The 15,436-nt window shown below is 42.8% G+C and overlaps 1 protein-coding gene across 1 annotated transcript in view; it reads left to right on the top strand.

Moving 5' to 3' along the window:
* The first annotated feature begins 1,130 nt into the window (after positions 1–1,130).
* The window catches only part of cdk6 (cyclin-dependent kinase 6), a 34,232-nt gene continuing 19,926 nt past the window's right edge, over positions 1,131–15,436 (top strand). The window contains exons 1-4 of the mRNA XM_046418712.1: positions 1,131–1,387; positions 2,264–2,613; positions 6,628–6,763; positions 11,456–11,623. Of these exons, the coding sequence (XP_046274668.1) occupies positions 2,390–2,613; positions 6,628–6,763; positions 11,456–11,623 (528 nt within the window). The 5' untranslated portion in view covers positions 1,131–1,387; positions 2,264–2,389. The remainder of the gene's footprint in view (positions 1,388–2,263; positions 2,614–6,627; positions 6,764–11,455; positions 11,624–15,436) is intronic.

Below are 15,436 nucleotides of genomic sequence, written 5' to 3'. Positions count from 1 at the left end.
ACAAAATAAAGCAAAGAATGAAAGATAAAAAATATTTAAAGTGATCAATAAAAGCCAAGCTTTAAAGTATGCAATTTTACTTCTGTGGGTTAGAAGATATTTAATGTTTTTTTAAAAAAATGAAAATCACATTTATCAAATAATGGTAATAACAAATTTCTTAACACAGTTTTTTGGATATGCTTTGATAGATTTCATTGAACAATTTCAATTTCTTTTTGAGTAATTTTGATGTCATATTTAAAAAATGACTCACAGACATAAAATGGTGATTAAATCATCATTAAAATATTATTATTACATATAAATTGAGTTTCAAAATTTTCCATCTTTTGCGGTGAAATTAATCAAAAGCAGTTCATATTCTGAGCTGATGATGACAGTCTGAAGAATTTCCTATATCTTCCAAATTAAGATTAAAAGCCATCCAGCAGCCCACACGGCCATCACACCTGTTGTCAGGGCATGCAGCCTTGCAAGCGACCACCCGAACAGAGCAGTGCCCCCGGCCACAGATCAAGCCAAAGGGCCTTGAACCTGACCCCTCGGGACCATCTAGGGCGAGCTTGTCACGTTGCATCCCCGCTGGCGCATTGTTTCCACGGGAGTTCCTCAATGGTTAGAGAGAGATAGATAGTGTGTCCGTCCGTCCAATAAACCTCCTCTCTCCCCTCTCCTATCCCTGTGGTGCTCCCGGGTTTGACACGGGAGACAAAACCCGCGGAGAGGACTATGAATGGTAAAGCACCGAGGAGGCCGAGGGAGAGCAAAAAGGAGGCGGTGTGCCTTTGTAGTCGGGGAGGAATGCGGAAATGTCCCCGCTCCGTGTCAAACCTCTCTGAAGGGGGTCAGGCCACATTCAGCCGGCGTGGGAAAGCCAGGCAGAGACGGAGCTCACACAGGCGAGTGGAGCTGCAGTTGCATAGGCCTATCCGGGGATATATGGAAGAAAAAAAGAAGGAGAGAGAAAGGAGAAAATCCAAAGAAGAGCGTGGTTTTGAGCGCTGTATCACGCGTTTGCCTTTGTCCTATGACCCCCCCCCCACCCACCACCACCCTGCACCCCTTCCCCTCCACAGCCCCCCATAAGATGCAGTGAGAGTGTGTGTGTGAGTTTTCGTACACCCCTCCCCTTCCCCCACCCCTCCCACACACACACACACACACCACCACCTCCTCCCTCTCCCTTGTTTGAGTGTCTCTGCCTTGACTGGTGCAGTCTGAGGGATGGGGGGTTAGAGCCTGCACCGTCCAACTACCTGTGTGGCCCCCGCATGGAGGACAGTGGACAGGGATGCGCTTGATGCAGGACATTTTATCCGAGAGACGAATGCCTCCTCAGCATTTTATCGGACATGCCGACATTGTATTGACAACATAAACCAAGGTAAACAACGAAAGTGTCGATATTTGTGCAGATTTTTTAATGCCAGGAATGTCTCGATGAAGGTAGAAAATGTTGCTTTAAAAATCCAATGATATATATATTTAAAAAAAAAAAACTAGCACGAGCGACTTTCTGCAATTATTATAATTAGCCAGAGTCCACGCGCAATTAAATAAGAAAAAATTAGAAGAAGCAATCTAAGCTCGCGAAAACATCTTTAAAACTCCGTAACCGCACTGTTTTACACATTTACAACGATATGAGGAGCGAAAGACGAGTTTTACGGTGTTTTAAATGGACTGTTGCTGTAGGAAGTTTAGACAATGCAATCAGTCGACAGCCACGTGCTCGCTAAGTTTGCGTCGCCTCAAACACATTGATAAGACAGGGAAAGCTGTTAGCTCGCTGTTTTTTGCTAACTTACAACAGACTGGCGTGTAAGCTTCGTGCCCTCTGTTTGCGTGTTCTCTTTAAAATTTCTGGTTTTATTTCCTTTAACACAGTAAAGACAGCCCACATGAACCTAACTTCAAGAACACTGCACGCGGAGTGGGTTTTTTTTTTTTTTTTTTTAGTTTATATCTTTTTTATTTTTTTTGAATGCGAGAGACAGTTTATTAAACGCAAACTTAGCCTAGAAAGAGAAGCAAAATGTGGCTAATTTGAATTATTTGACATTTGTGTGAGTGGTAGGAGGACATGAGTTGTTAGGCGTAATAGGAGGAGGAGGAGTGGAAGTTGGGACGCAACTCGGCTCTTGTGTTGATAGTCGGAATAAAACATGATGACAGTCCTGTTATTGCCTACCTGGAGCACAGTTTGACCATATCTGACAAAGATGGTGTCTTCCTCCATCTGTGTCTCCCTGTCATCTAGGCATTGCATGTGCCAACTTTTTTCTGTGAATATGCCTTTGTGAGAAACTCTCTGGCTCGTCACCCTCGCCGGGATTCCCCGCAATATTTTCAAGAAGAGACGAGAGAGAGGAAAAGATCTGCAAAAATGGACAAAGAGGGTGCAGGTACTCAATATGAGCCTGTGGCCGAGATTGGAGAAGGCGCTTATGGGAAAGTGTACAAAGCGAGAGATTTGAAGAACGGGGGACGCTTTGTAGCCTTAAAAAGAGTTCGTGTCCAGACAGAGGAAGAAGGGATGCCTCTCTCCACCATCCGGGAGGTGGCGGTACTGAGGCAGCTTGAAGCCTTTGAGCACCCCAACGTTGTCAGGTGAGTGAAGGGGAGGTGTGTGTGTTTGAGTGTGTGTGAGACAGAAAGTGAAATACAATTGGTATGTAAGACAGACACAATATACTTCCTTGTTGATGGTCTGCGGTTGCTTAAATGACCTTTAGGGTAGGCCTGCACTCATGCTTGTCCGTCAGTTTTTGAAGCAGAAGTCATCTTCTGTAATCTGCTGACAATATAAAAATGTGGTCTGCATAATAAAAATTTACCACTAGACTTGTTTCTTGGCAGTATGTGCACACCTGGCAGATCATCACATTTTATTTCCATTGTTCGTTTTTTCCTTATAGTTTGAAACCCTGCCTCTTATTTGTTGTTATTGGTGGCATTGATCCACTTCATGCACATTCCACTTTAATAAAAAGTGTCAAATTTGATCACCTAGGATAATCAGTCAGTGTTAGGTGCAAGAATGCTTCTATGGGACAGATGAGGCATCAGACCTGTGAAGACTGGTCTTCTAATGATGTGACCTTCACCTTTCTGCAAGATCTTTGCAGCTTACATTTGTTTTAATGAGATTATTAATTATATGGTTATATATTCAAAGTATTTGTAATTAAATATCTTAAACTCAAGGTTCACTTCCTAGTTTCAGGGCCACATATAACAATCTTGACATACTTGATTAATGTGCTGATTGTTTTTCTCAATTAACTTTTGGGTTTATAAAATAGATTGGCGCAGTGGTTAGCACAGCAGAGTTCCAGTTTCAAATCCCAGTCTGGGCCCTTCTGTGTGCAGTTTGCATGTCCCCCAAAAACATGCACGTTGGGTTAATTGACTACTCTAAATTGACCCTAGGTGTGAGCGTGTGCACGTGTGGCTGTCTGCCTTTGTGTGTCAACCCTGCGATTGACTGGTGACCGCCTCTCGCCCGTAGTCAGCTGGGGTAGATTCCAGCCCCTCCTGCAACCCTGATGGATGAGCGGTACAGAAAATGGATGGATGGATGGATGGATGGTTTATAAAATAATGAAAACTGCTTCTCATTTCCTAAAGCAAAATATGTTTTGCCTGACCAATAGTCAAAAACCCAGAGACGCTCAGTTCATTACCTGAAAAGAGCAAAAACAACTGCAACTATTCACATTGAAAAGCTTCCTCTAATGATTTTTCATCATTTTTGCTTAAAAATTACACAAACTTTTTTGCCAATATATTAATTGACTAATTAATTGACTTGTCATTTCAGCTCCAATATGAGCTCAGTTTAAAATATTTCATCTCATAAAGGTTCCTATGATCAGTAATGTGTTCAGAGGTAGCTGCACTGACCAAAATAACGACTATTCATACGTTGGAAATTCAGTATGGGCTTGAACTTGATTTAAAACTGAAGATACAACTTATAACAAAGCAACATTTCACTGTATAAATATACCATGTTGGTGGTATATTTGAGCAAGACACTGCCACTCTCCCAGTTCAATTATTGTAAGAGAGAGTGAATTTACTGTAAATAGCAGTAAAGATGGGTTACATAGAGTCCATTTCTTTAGTTGTCCTCCCTTTGTACTCTGCGCACAGAGGACATTTTCTTTCACTTTAGAAATGAATTGTTCGCTCAGAGGACATTTTCTTTCACTTTAGAAATGAATTGTTCGCTCAGAGGTCAGTAGTCAGATATTGCGTCATGTGTTGCCATGGTCTGACCTTGGTGCTTGTTTTATTATGGAATATTGAGTGCTTTGGGATTGAAGGGGAAGTCCTAAATGAACGTTTCAGAAGCACAGTTAGAGTTATTGTGCCTCTAACAATCATTCCCCAGCGTATTGATGAATAATAGAGGATAATGGTTTTCTCTTAATGGGATCACAATGGGGTTTGTTCTCAGTGGATGACGAATACGTCAGCGTACATTTAGCTTTTCTTAGGTTAGTTTTATTCAGTTGTTGAGCGCACTTTGTGCACTAGCGTGAAAGCATCACTTTAGATGATATGTGGTACACGTTGTTGCCGTAAATCTGTTCAAGAGTGCAAACCATCATGTCTTTGACCTGTCAGTGGAATCTCCTCTAGTTTAGCCAACCAGCATGGCCAAGCAGCCCAGGCCAGGAGGGGTGCATTGTGGGCCCTCAGTGTGACTCCAGGCAACGCCTGGATGTTTGTAATGAGGCCCATTATTCATTCCATATGTTCAGTGTCTGCTGAGAGCCTCCATTGTAGCCAAACAATTGAGCTGTGAGGGGCGTTTAACCCCAGCGCTTCAAGAGGAGGGCACCATCTATTCTGTGACATCATACACAGTACTAATACCTTGAGTGAATCACCTCTCACTGCACTGACTCCAGCGTTTCCAAGTCCACTGATTACAAGGATGTTGGCACGGATGCACGGTGCCTTGTTGGACAGGAATGAAAGCGTTTCCGGAGAGATTTAGTCATTTCTTTCCATGCTTCGATTTTAACCGGCTTATGTAGATTAGCTAGGTTGAATTACAGCAGCACATGCATTGAAATATTAATGTGACATCAAATAGTATCACTATGAAATATATCTGCAGCAGTTATTACAGATGTAGGTGTCTATATTTACTCTAATTCCATCAGTCTTTGCATTTTGAGGTCAGAACTTAAAGCTGATACCCAGTGGTACCTTCAGTCAGTGACTTGAAAAGCGTTGTAGAAACCCATATTGAGTTTACACCCTTAAAGCCTAAGTAATGTGAAACTAAATCATTCTGTTATGTTTTGTAGCTTATGGATTTTAACTGACCTGTGACAAATCACATTTACCTCTAGACTTGTTTGGCTTGAACCTCCATACTTTGATCACAGTAATCCATTAATTTGTCACTATGAACACAAAGTGTCTGATGGAAATCCTTTATGACTCCTTTCGTCCCCTGTGTTGTCGTTGTTGTTGTTGTTGTGATGAAGGATGCTGCCTCTGCAGCAGCTACAGCCAGGGTTCACTCGACTTCCCACAGAGCATCAGGAGTTGTCATAGTGCTGGTTGAGGAATGCTGTTTGTGGTCCCCAGCTCTTTGAAGAGGACATACTGGATAGCTTTTTTCAGCTTTTCACCAAAGCCTGTCTTGGAAGGTCTGCTGCCATAATCTGGATTCTTGGCCTTAGTTTGTTGCCTAGTGAAACACAACCATAAATGCTGGTGTTTGGGGCTCAATGGTCTTGAATTTTTAAAAGATTTGCATTGATGTAGTTTTTAAAGGCAACAATATGACAACATTATCAGGGTTACCTGCAGCACATGATAATTCTGCTCTCCAGGCATGTTCATTTTCCCTTGCAAGTTTCTGTACTATAAACATGCCTGAGCCCAGAGTTCAAACTTAGTTTCTTGTCCTGAGATTTATGACTTAATATCTTTGGGTGAATGATGCTTTCTATGCCTTGTCCTATATGTTCGACTTTGTGGTTGAAATTTTATTAGATTTTCTTTTCTGTAAAGATGAAATTCTCCAGAATGTTGAAAAGGTAAGATAGAATCTCACGGGTGTCCTGTTGTTTTTGCTTCACCAGAAGACCCCTTTTCTCACACAGACAATTTGGTTGTCATCAGCATGAAACACACAGGTGTAAATAGTAACTTCAACAGGGGACTCATTACATTAAGGTGTTCCAGTAACTCATAACAGTTATTATTAATGTCATTCGTTGTTTGATGTGCTTATTGCTGTTGCAGAAGACACTTTCTGAAGTTCACCATATTTATTTTACTTCATGATATTAGAGTGTCCAGGTATAAAACGGATGCGATGCTGAGTGTGTTTAAAGGCTTTGCGTGGTGTAGTCAACTGGTTGTGTTCGTAGAAGTCTGCTGCTTCTTTCTAAACAGCCAGTGTAATGCTTAAGCTTTGCTAGATGTGTAAACCACTGCCAGTCAACGCATCACTAAAAATACAATGCAGACATGTCAACAGAAGAGAATCAGTCTTATTAGTTCTGTTTGGAAATCTTATTGAGCAGGTTGGTCCCCCTTGAAATCACTTGTATTGATCTCTCTCCACCTGTTCTTCTGTCCTTGCCGTAGGTTGTTTGATGTGTGTACAGTCTCTCGAACTGACAGAGAAACCAAACTCACTCTGGTCTTCGAGCACGTGGATCAGGACCTGACCACGTACCTGGAGAAGGCCCCTGACCCCGGAGTACCACCCGAGACCATCAAGGTAACCGTCACCGCTGTTATCTAGGCTTACTCTGGAACACTTGCTGTGTGCTGTAAGCTGGAGTGTTTAATGGCCAGTGTGAGTAACATGTGTTTGCTTCACCATTAGAACATCAGTGAGGAATACAATAATATTCCTATACAAATTTCAAAACATGCAACAACTTAATTTGAATTATTGCTCAGTTTCTGTTTGAATTATAAAGTGGGTAATTTCTGTGGCTTTAACATTGCGTGACCACAGCCATGTCTGTATGGTGTGAGTGAGCTTTCTTGGCCAAAGACACAGAGGACAGAGTGCAGTTCCCTCCAACATCAGAGGTACCAGAGTGTTTTGAAGGGGAGCACATGTGGCAGATGGGCTCCAAATTAGAGGCTCCCAGACTTCTCTATTTTCACTCCATTCACTCTCTCACACAAGGCTTTACAGATGGAGAGTAAAAGTGTGTGTGAAACTAGACTTTAAAATCTTCCCTATATGTCTTAAAAACTACTAGCACTCAAGGTGCAACACATTCAATCCCGGAACCACCAGTTTCTCCAGTCCATTAAATAAACCCACTAAGTGTACGTTTACACTTTGCCAAAAGGTCGGAAATAAATGTGTCGCATCTCCTTTCACCTGTAGCTCTCTCTTTTTATTTTAATCTTTCTCACACTCGTAGCTTTTTAAAAAATCGTCTTTATCGTGTTTCACCCCAAGGTCTGTAAACGTATCGTGTAGAGCACTGGAGACACACATCTCTATTTTTGGACAGAGGGGCCCCAGAGTTTAAAGTGTCATATGTGAAACGGAGAACTTCTGGAAGCTGGAGTAACTGCTGGTTTTCACCCCTAGGGTCGGGTTCATGTGCGAAAGTTTTGTGTCGAGCTGTAACGTCGGTGGGATGCTGTGCAAGCGTAGATGAGTCGGGCAGATCACACCTGAGGCTTTCTCAGGGTTTTGCTGAAGCTGATACAGTGTGTGGTACTGTAGTTTCTAATGATATCTCAGTGTCATGATGATTGCACTCATCACATTGTTAGGCTCCAAATACTGTACTTCTGCTGCAATACTGAAGCTCCCATTTATATGAAAACCTGTAACTACCAATTTAAGTGATTACTTGACAGCTGGTCATTTGTACACAGCAGTGCTGAAAGGAAGAGATTGATTAGACGACAGAAAATGTATCGGGAACTAATCAATAAATTATTTTTTTTAGGGTTTTGCATAAATGATTTATATTGTCAGCAGCTGTTAGTTGTTGTAGTCATTTAATTGTTAATGAGGTATGATTTTGATAATACTTAATTGTAGTGCTTAAACAGCATGCTTATAATTCATTAACCGCCATTTTGCCTAATTCAACTTGGCTGGATCACTGACAACTTTCAACTTTTTTTGTTTTGTAGACTAGATTATTCATTGACAGAGTAACTGATGGTTTGATTGAACAAAGTAATGGTTAATCGCCACTGGAATTCACTGATATTTCTGGCATTCTAACGCATGATGAGGGGTAACCATTGGGGTATTCTTGAAATGAGCTACAGTGTGCCATCCCACCACATCTGATGGCAAAAGTGTTTATATTGATTCAGAATGGCCACAATCATGGAAGATGCCAGAATAGTTCAATAACTGAACATATTTTTGGACAGTCTCTCATTAGATGCACTCATTGACTGTATTCATGAAAAGTGAAAGAAGTACAGTAGTTGTGTGATGAGCTGGAGGTAGAAGTTCAAATCCTGCTTGCTTTCTTAACTGTGCACACCTGACCAGTTGCTATGTAAAGGCAGTTTTATGGATTGTCAGTTTTGGGAAGTGACAAATGTTTTTTTGTTTTCTTTTTTGTGGGGTGGGGCGTACCCCTCCTTCTTTAGCTTTCTCCTAACATTCATACAGCTGGAGCCTTGAGGGGACAATGAGAACAATGATAGAGTGACAAGATGACACAGGCACCATCCCCTGTTATTTCTAGGACAGTGGACACTGCACAGTAACACCCCAGTCCCCCCCTTCTATTTAATTTGCCCTCGCCTATACCAGATGACACCAGACAGTGCATCCCAGTCCAGCGCTTCCAAATATAGCACACCTGCACCCATCTGATTATATTTGTACCATTCAGGAGCGTCATGCTTGAATACCCTAAATGAAGGGGGAAAAAATGACCCTCAGCCAAAGACCCTAAACTTAAAAAAAAGAGGGATACCTCTCCTCAAAAGCAATCTACCCCCAGCAACAGACACACCACCCTGACCCAGCCTGTCCACTGCAGCCTCCCACCCTGCACCACCCACTCAGCTTTACTCAGACTCAAGACCCACCACATGGTCATTGATGAAAGAGGTCCTCCTCCAGGAATCAAATGAGCTGGAAGCACATCAAGCAGTCGAGCTGCCCCAGCCTCAGTGCTCCTCAGCCGGGCCAGCGCTTGGGTCTCACCCACCCTCCTCCACCACCACCACCGTCCAAGCTTCCACAACTTCCATTCTCTGGGCCCATAAAGGGGGAGGTTAATGAAGCATGGGGAGGGAATTACACTAACGCTAACCGGCAGATGTCCCATATTGTGCCTAGCTACAATAAACAATATGGCTGCCTCTGGTACATTTGCATTAGAAAAGGAGGCGCACTCAGAAAGCCATGTTTTGACTGCATCTTGCAGAGGGCTGACTACTTTTTTCTAGGTCCTCCTGCTTTTTCAGGGTCAGATCTGTTGCCTTTTTGTGTGATTTTGTTTCCTCCTGACCAAGTTATTTGGGTTAGGGTTAGATGGTGGGTGATGGTGGAAGTGCCACCAGTTGAGGACAGTTGTGTATTGAGCAACTCTTGTGAGTCTTCTTGCTGCTGAAATCAACTTTGTGTGAGGCTTAGAGATGTGCCACACATGGCACGCTCTCTGTGCCATGTGTGGTCTTCAGCTTTGTGGCAGTATAGATTTGGCTGTTTTAATTTCTAAACTTGGTGTTTCCCTATTGGTAACACAGTTGGGATATTTTTCATCACTCCATTGTGAAGGTAATTGATGTGGCAGAGAAGATGGCACTCAGGCCAAGAGGGCCAAGATTGTTTGTGTATTTGTCCAAGAGTCACACTTCTGAGATAATTAGTGTTTACTAGGAAATGCTGCTGAAAGGAAGCACGGTGAAATGGCTATTTAAAGCAGAGAGGAACTGGTGTGGAAGGGGTGGGGGGTTGCTATTGTGTCAGCCCCCCTCCACACCCATACACACACAAAATAACCAACTGCCTGCTTCTCTCCTATGGCCCTGTCTGTCTGCTGCCCTTCTCGTTGGGTCATGGCTCGATGGAGATGTAGAGAGGAAGGTCTGTTTATGCATCCTGCCTGCCCTTGGTCAGAGGGCACACACACATGCAAGCTCACACACATTCTGATGCACCCTTGCACAGTCTGAGGCACGTGCACACTCACAAATGAAAATGTAGATATACACATATTACATTTGGGGGGGGGGCTCAGACACACACACAACACTCCACATCTCCACAGTATTGTGTGGGGTGCCCTGTCTCCTCCTCTGTGGCCAGCACAGCAGCGAGCCCCGCGCCGTTTGCTAATGTTTTCTGCTTGAGTGTGCAGACTCCTTTGACTCACTCACCAGCTGGTCGGCCACTGAATAGAGCTGCAGGCTCAGGTCCATGTCACTTGTGAGGTCTTGGCGGCGGGTGTGTGTGTGTGTGTGTGTGTGTGTGTGTGTCTGTGTGTGTTTTGGAGACGGCTGTACAGGCCTAGGATGCAACACGCCACACCAGCATCAAGGCATTTCACTTCACAAATGTCTCTCTTTTGTCTCCATGCTGTCCCCTTGACTGTGCTTTCTAATTAGACTAAAGAATTGTGAAGACTCACATTTTTGCCTTTATTTTCATCTGTTAATCCACCATAACCCAAAACGGCTCTCCCTAGACTTTATTTTATCAAACAATCCAAACCAAAGCTCTGCCAAAAACCATTGTGCCTCAATCCCTTGTAATGACTTGTTATTTGTTTACAGGTGCAAGACCTGTTGGAGAGTTTTTCAGTTTGAAAGGAACAAGTCTAAGCTGGTTCTTGACATAGTTCAGTGCTGTTCATACCAGTTTACTTTTGCTAGTGAGTCATTGATGCAGTGCCTTTGGCCATTTTTGAGGTCAGCTTTTGGGCATATAAAGAAAAGGAGCAGCATACATGATTGTACAGGGCAGGGCCTCTCTCTAGCCCTATCGTGTGTGTGTGTGTGTGTGTGTGTGTCAGTTATCAAACATCTGCTACAGTGGACAAGAAAAGACACAGGCCTCCTCTATTTAACTCCCCCCGTGCCACAGTGTCTCAGCCTTTATACTTCTCACTGCAGGGTCTTGTCATTCAGGCCTTTTGCTGACTGGTTGGACGGAGGAATCAATTCAAATGTCGATGAGGAGGTGCGGGGTAGTTCAGCCATCTGACATCTTACAAAGACAATCAAGGCTGAACTAGTTAGGAAATCGAATTCATCAAGTTGTGAGAGCCACATGACCAGTCTAGTCAAACTTCAGCCATCTGCTCTCTGCTGTTTGTTCAGTGTCACACTCACCAGTGTCATTTGTATCATGACTCCAGTATCCGAAAGCTTTGTTTCTCCTTATTTCAACTTTGCTGCATCCTTGTCATCATATTTACAAAAATCCACCCCTCTCTTTGTTCTTTTTGTTTTGTTACAGGATATGATGTACCAGCTGCTCCAGGGGCTGGACTTCCTGCACTCACACCGCGTGGTGCACCGTGACCTGAAGCCCCAGAATATCCTGGTCACGAGCGGAGGACAGATCAAACTGGCTGACTTTGGTCTCGCTCGCATCTACAGCTTCCAGATGGCGCTCACCTCTGTGGTAAGTTATGTTTGTTCATATTCTTGAACTCAGCAGGACTCCTGTAAATGTTACATAAAACAGAGGGACTTGGAACAAACACGCCCAGATACTGTGGGTCCAACTGATGAAAAGAGACCCAAAAGTAGGTCGCAGGATATTTCATAGGGGAATATTACATGATCCTATATGTTGGTTCCCAAACACAAAGAAAATGACAGCAAAAGCGAGTGAGAGAATAACAACAAGAATGCAGCCACCTCTCGTCGATGCATCTGTTAAATGCCGCAGAAGTTCATATACCCTCATCACCATTGTGTGCTTCTTGATTTTTGACTCCATTATAATTAATCACTTTTTCTTTTTACACAAGTGTACTCATGCATATATATTTATCGTTGCATATGCATATTTTTGCACTACATTAACTCACACAGACACACTGCCTTGAACCACCGTCCCATCTCCAGAGAGTTAGATGAAAAGCGTCTAATGTGATGTAGCGGGCACTTACAGGGCATCAGCCGATAGCTCTGCAGCACTGGGCCAAATGATTGGGTTTCTCTGTGTAAAGTGAGAGCCAAGGGCCCCTGTGCTCTGTCTCAGGAATCCCTTGGTGGCTATTGCAGACAGGGATGGGACAGACGAAGAGAGACAGACACCCCTCCCTTCCCACCGTCGGTACTTTGATGTCCAACTGTTGAGCTCTGGGCTCTGATGACCAGATAAAGTGGAGAGAGAGAGAGAGAGAGAGAGACTGAAAAGAGTCTTTGGAAGAGCTTGAAATCTGGAGAGATGAGACTTTTAAGATTAACGTAGCCAGAAACAGTAGCTCAGTACCTTCTTATAAGCCTTTATCTGCCAAGAGAAGGTTTTGTGATCTATTTCATGTTCACATAGATATGTGCTCCCATGCCTTTTGCTCAGCTGCTTATGAGCCAGACCATCTCTAACCCCCTGCATTCATTGGATGTGGATATTGTGAGCATATTGTATATCAGGTTCATGTGGGACAGGATTTTAGCACAGTCCTTCATTCATCATTTTTCAAATAATGCACTGGTAGTGTTTGTTTCAGAGGTAGTAACAGTAAGGAAGTCTTCAAACTGTTTTAAGTTAAGTAGTACATAAGCTCCCAGACATGAATAACTTGGCATTACAGAAAAACACAACATTACCGTTACTCACCTAATCTGCAGATGAGGCAGATTAGAAGCAGGATGATGGTTGCATGTGAAGACCATGCAACTTTTGTTATGCTAAGTTCATAGGAGATTAAATCAGGCTCGTCCAGTATATCCAGTCGTGCAGCCTCTGACCATATAAGGCAGATAGAAATATCCTTTGGGAAAGTATGCAAACTTTTATTCTGCTCTTAGCATCAGAACAGACTGTCACACGTGTTCTTTGTCACCGCACAACAAGAGATGAGCAGACGGGATAGTGGACAAAAGCAGGTGCTCCTCCCTTCATGTTGAGAGGAGCTGACGCACAGTATGTGCTGTACGTGACCCATGTGATTAAGACTCATTATGCTCCGTGATCCATTTCTGTTCAGTGGATGCACTGGTTTTGTTAAAACCATCACATAAAGCAGTTTAAGACAAGACAGATTTGGTTGATTGTGGTTCAAAGTTGAAAACCATTTAAAGTTCACCCTGAGGTGGCGACAGGACCAATGGCCCACTACACACAAGGAGGGAGAAGAAGGGAATTTCCATATTAAAAATGAGTAAGTGTAGCTGTAGCATAGTGTAGGTCATTTGACTTTTAAACCTTTTATTGCACTAGATCAGTACTAGTTTAGTATTTCAGTTTACTTACTGTTGCTGTTATTGCTTTTTAATAGATTTGCTTTTATTTTTTTATTTGACGCCAGGGAAAGTATTTATTTTATTTTTTTAATATCTTTTGTTATGCTTGTTATAATATGGTAAGTCCCTCTTTTGGACCTCAGGAAATCAAGCGAAACAATACATCACAGGAAAGTTTATTTAGAAACTAAAATAAATTTTGGGTGTTAAAATGTTCATTGGAATTGACTAAGATTGCAATCACTGATGACTGAAATCTAATAATGTAGTTGCTTATGAAGTGATCGTTGAAACGTGACGACAAGGTTGCTGTTAAAATGGTTATCACAAGTTAACAGGTGCTTTCATAAATAAGACAGCCGTTATAAGGAAGTAGTGATAAATGTCTGTTAGAAATGTTAGGACAGATCGTTGTCAGTTGTGAGTTTCAAAATTTTCCAAAGCTTTTTCTGTGTTTGAGTAATGTATGATTGTAGTCCAGACCCTAGACCATAATCTCAATCCTGTTATGGGGGGGATTTTTCTGGTTGAGATAACATTAGTAAGTATTTACTCAGTTAATTTCTCGAATCTTTCATTCTGATTGATGATAATACACAGCCAACTGACAGAGGAAGACGAACTTAACCCTAGAATTTACATAGTGTTACACAATATTCAGTGGGAGGTTTTTGTCTTTGGGTAGATGTTGTACTTCATTTATGACTAGATGAAGATATGTTGTTTTTTTTTTTTTTTTGTTGAGGGTAGAGTATTTACCCGGGAATCCACCTTCAGATACGAGTACCAAGTGATTAGTCCCCAAAACTGCTCATGAACACACAGAGACACGTAAGATGACTGAATGTGAATCTGTTTGCACACACACTCACACACTCATTTCCTTTCTTGGTTATACAGATTGGGCCACAAGAATGAGATGAAGGTTTTGTGTGTGTGTGTGAGTGTGTGTGTGTGCGCGCGCACACGTGCACGCGCATGCGTCGGAGCAGAGCGCTGCAACGTGAGCATGGGATCTTTGGTTCTAGATTAATGTGGTTGTGTCTGGAATCCCCCTATTAGTCCAATACACATACACACGAGCGCGCGCACACACACACACACACACACACACACACACACACAGTCTCCATTCATCCATTCACTGTTTCCTCTTGCTAATAAAAGCAGATAATCTACACTGTATGCAGCGCATATGTACACAAATACACACAGCGTTTTAAGAGGATCTTCCCCTTTGCCCAACAGACCAGCAGTTACTTATTTAGTCACCTAATGCCACCGTTACTGGCAGACAGATGGGCTTTGGAGAACTGCTGTTGCTTAAGCAAACAAGACACTTCTCTCTCACTTTCAAAGTGATTCATTTAGCACTTCTAGAATGATAACATGGCTGAAGTGAGCATTTGCATAAAGTTGTCAAAAGAGTCCCTTGCTCCTCTTTTTTCCCCAGCCTCACTAACTGAAAGTAGCACCCTGGTAGTTTCTGCTGATGATTTACCAGCATTGCTTGAACTTCTCTTTTATACAATGAGTTCGCTTTCTCTCCCCTAGCAATAAGCTGAGTTGTTAATACAGTATGTCATTGACAGAAAGTGTTGAGTCTGTGTGTGTATAAAGACGTTTGTGATGGAGTCTGGGCCATTTGCACATGCATAGTTGCATGTGACTGATGGCCCTGTCGGCATCACTCACCGACCATGTTGCCCCCCCACCACCACCACACACATACATACATACACACACACACACACATTGCACCTCATGAGGAAGGGAGACCACCCATTGGGTTGGTACTGGGGTCCAGATTAGGCCGCTCCTGGCAGTCCCTGGAGGTCCGTTGCTTTGTTGATGGTTTTTTAATGACCCCAGTCTGGCTACAGGCTCATTGTGCTGCCTCGAGTGATGGGCAGATGAGAAAAGCTGATGGGTTAATCTGACATACCAGAAAAGACTGGAGAGCCTCTTTCTTTTTCTGTCTGCCTCACTGAGATTACGTTTCTGCCAAAGTGTTTTAGGG

This window comes from Scatophagus argus, chromosome 17, assembly GCF_020382885.2.
Source record: "Scatophagus argus isolate fScaArg1 chromosome 17, fScaArg1.pri, whole genome shotgun sequence".
In the NCBI taxonomy this organism is placed as follows: Eukaryota; Metazoa; Chordata; class Actinopteri; family Scatophagidae; genus Scatophagus; species Scatophagus argus.
This window is presented reverse-complemented; position numbering and strand designations above follow the sequence as displayed.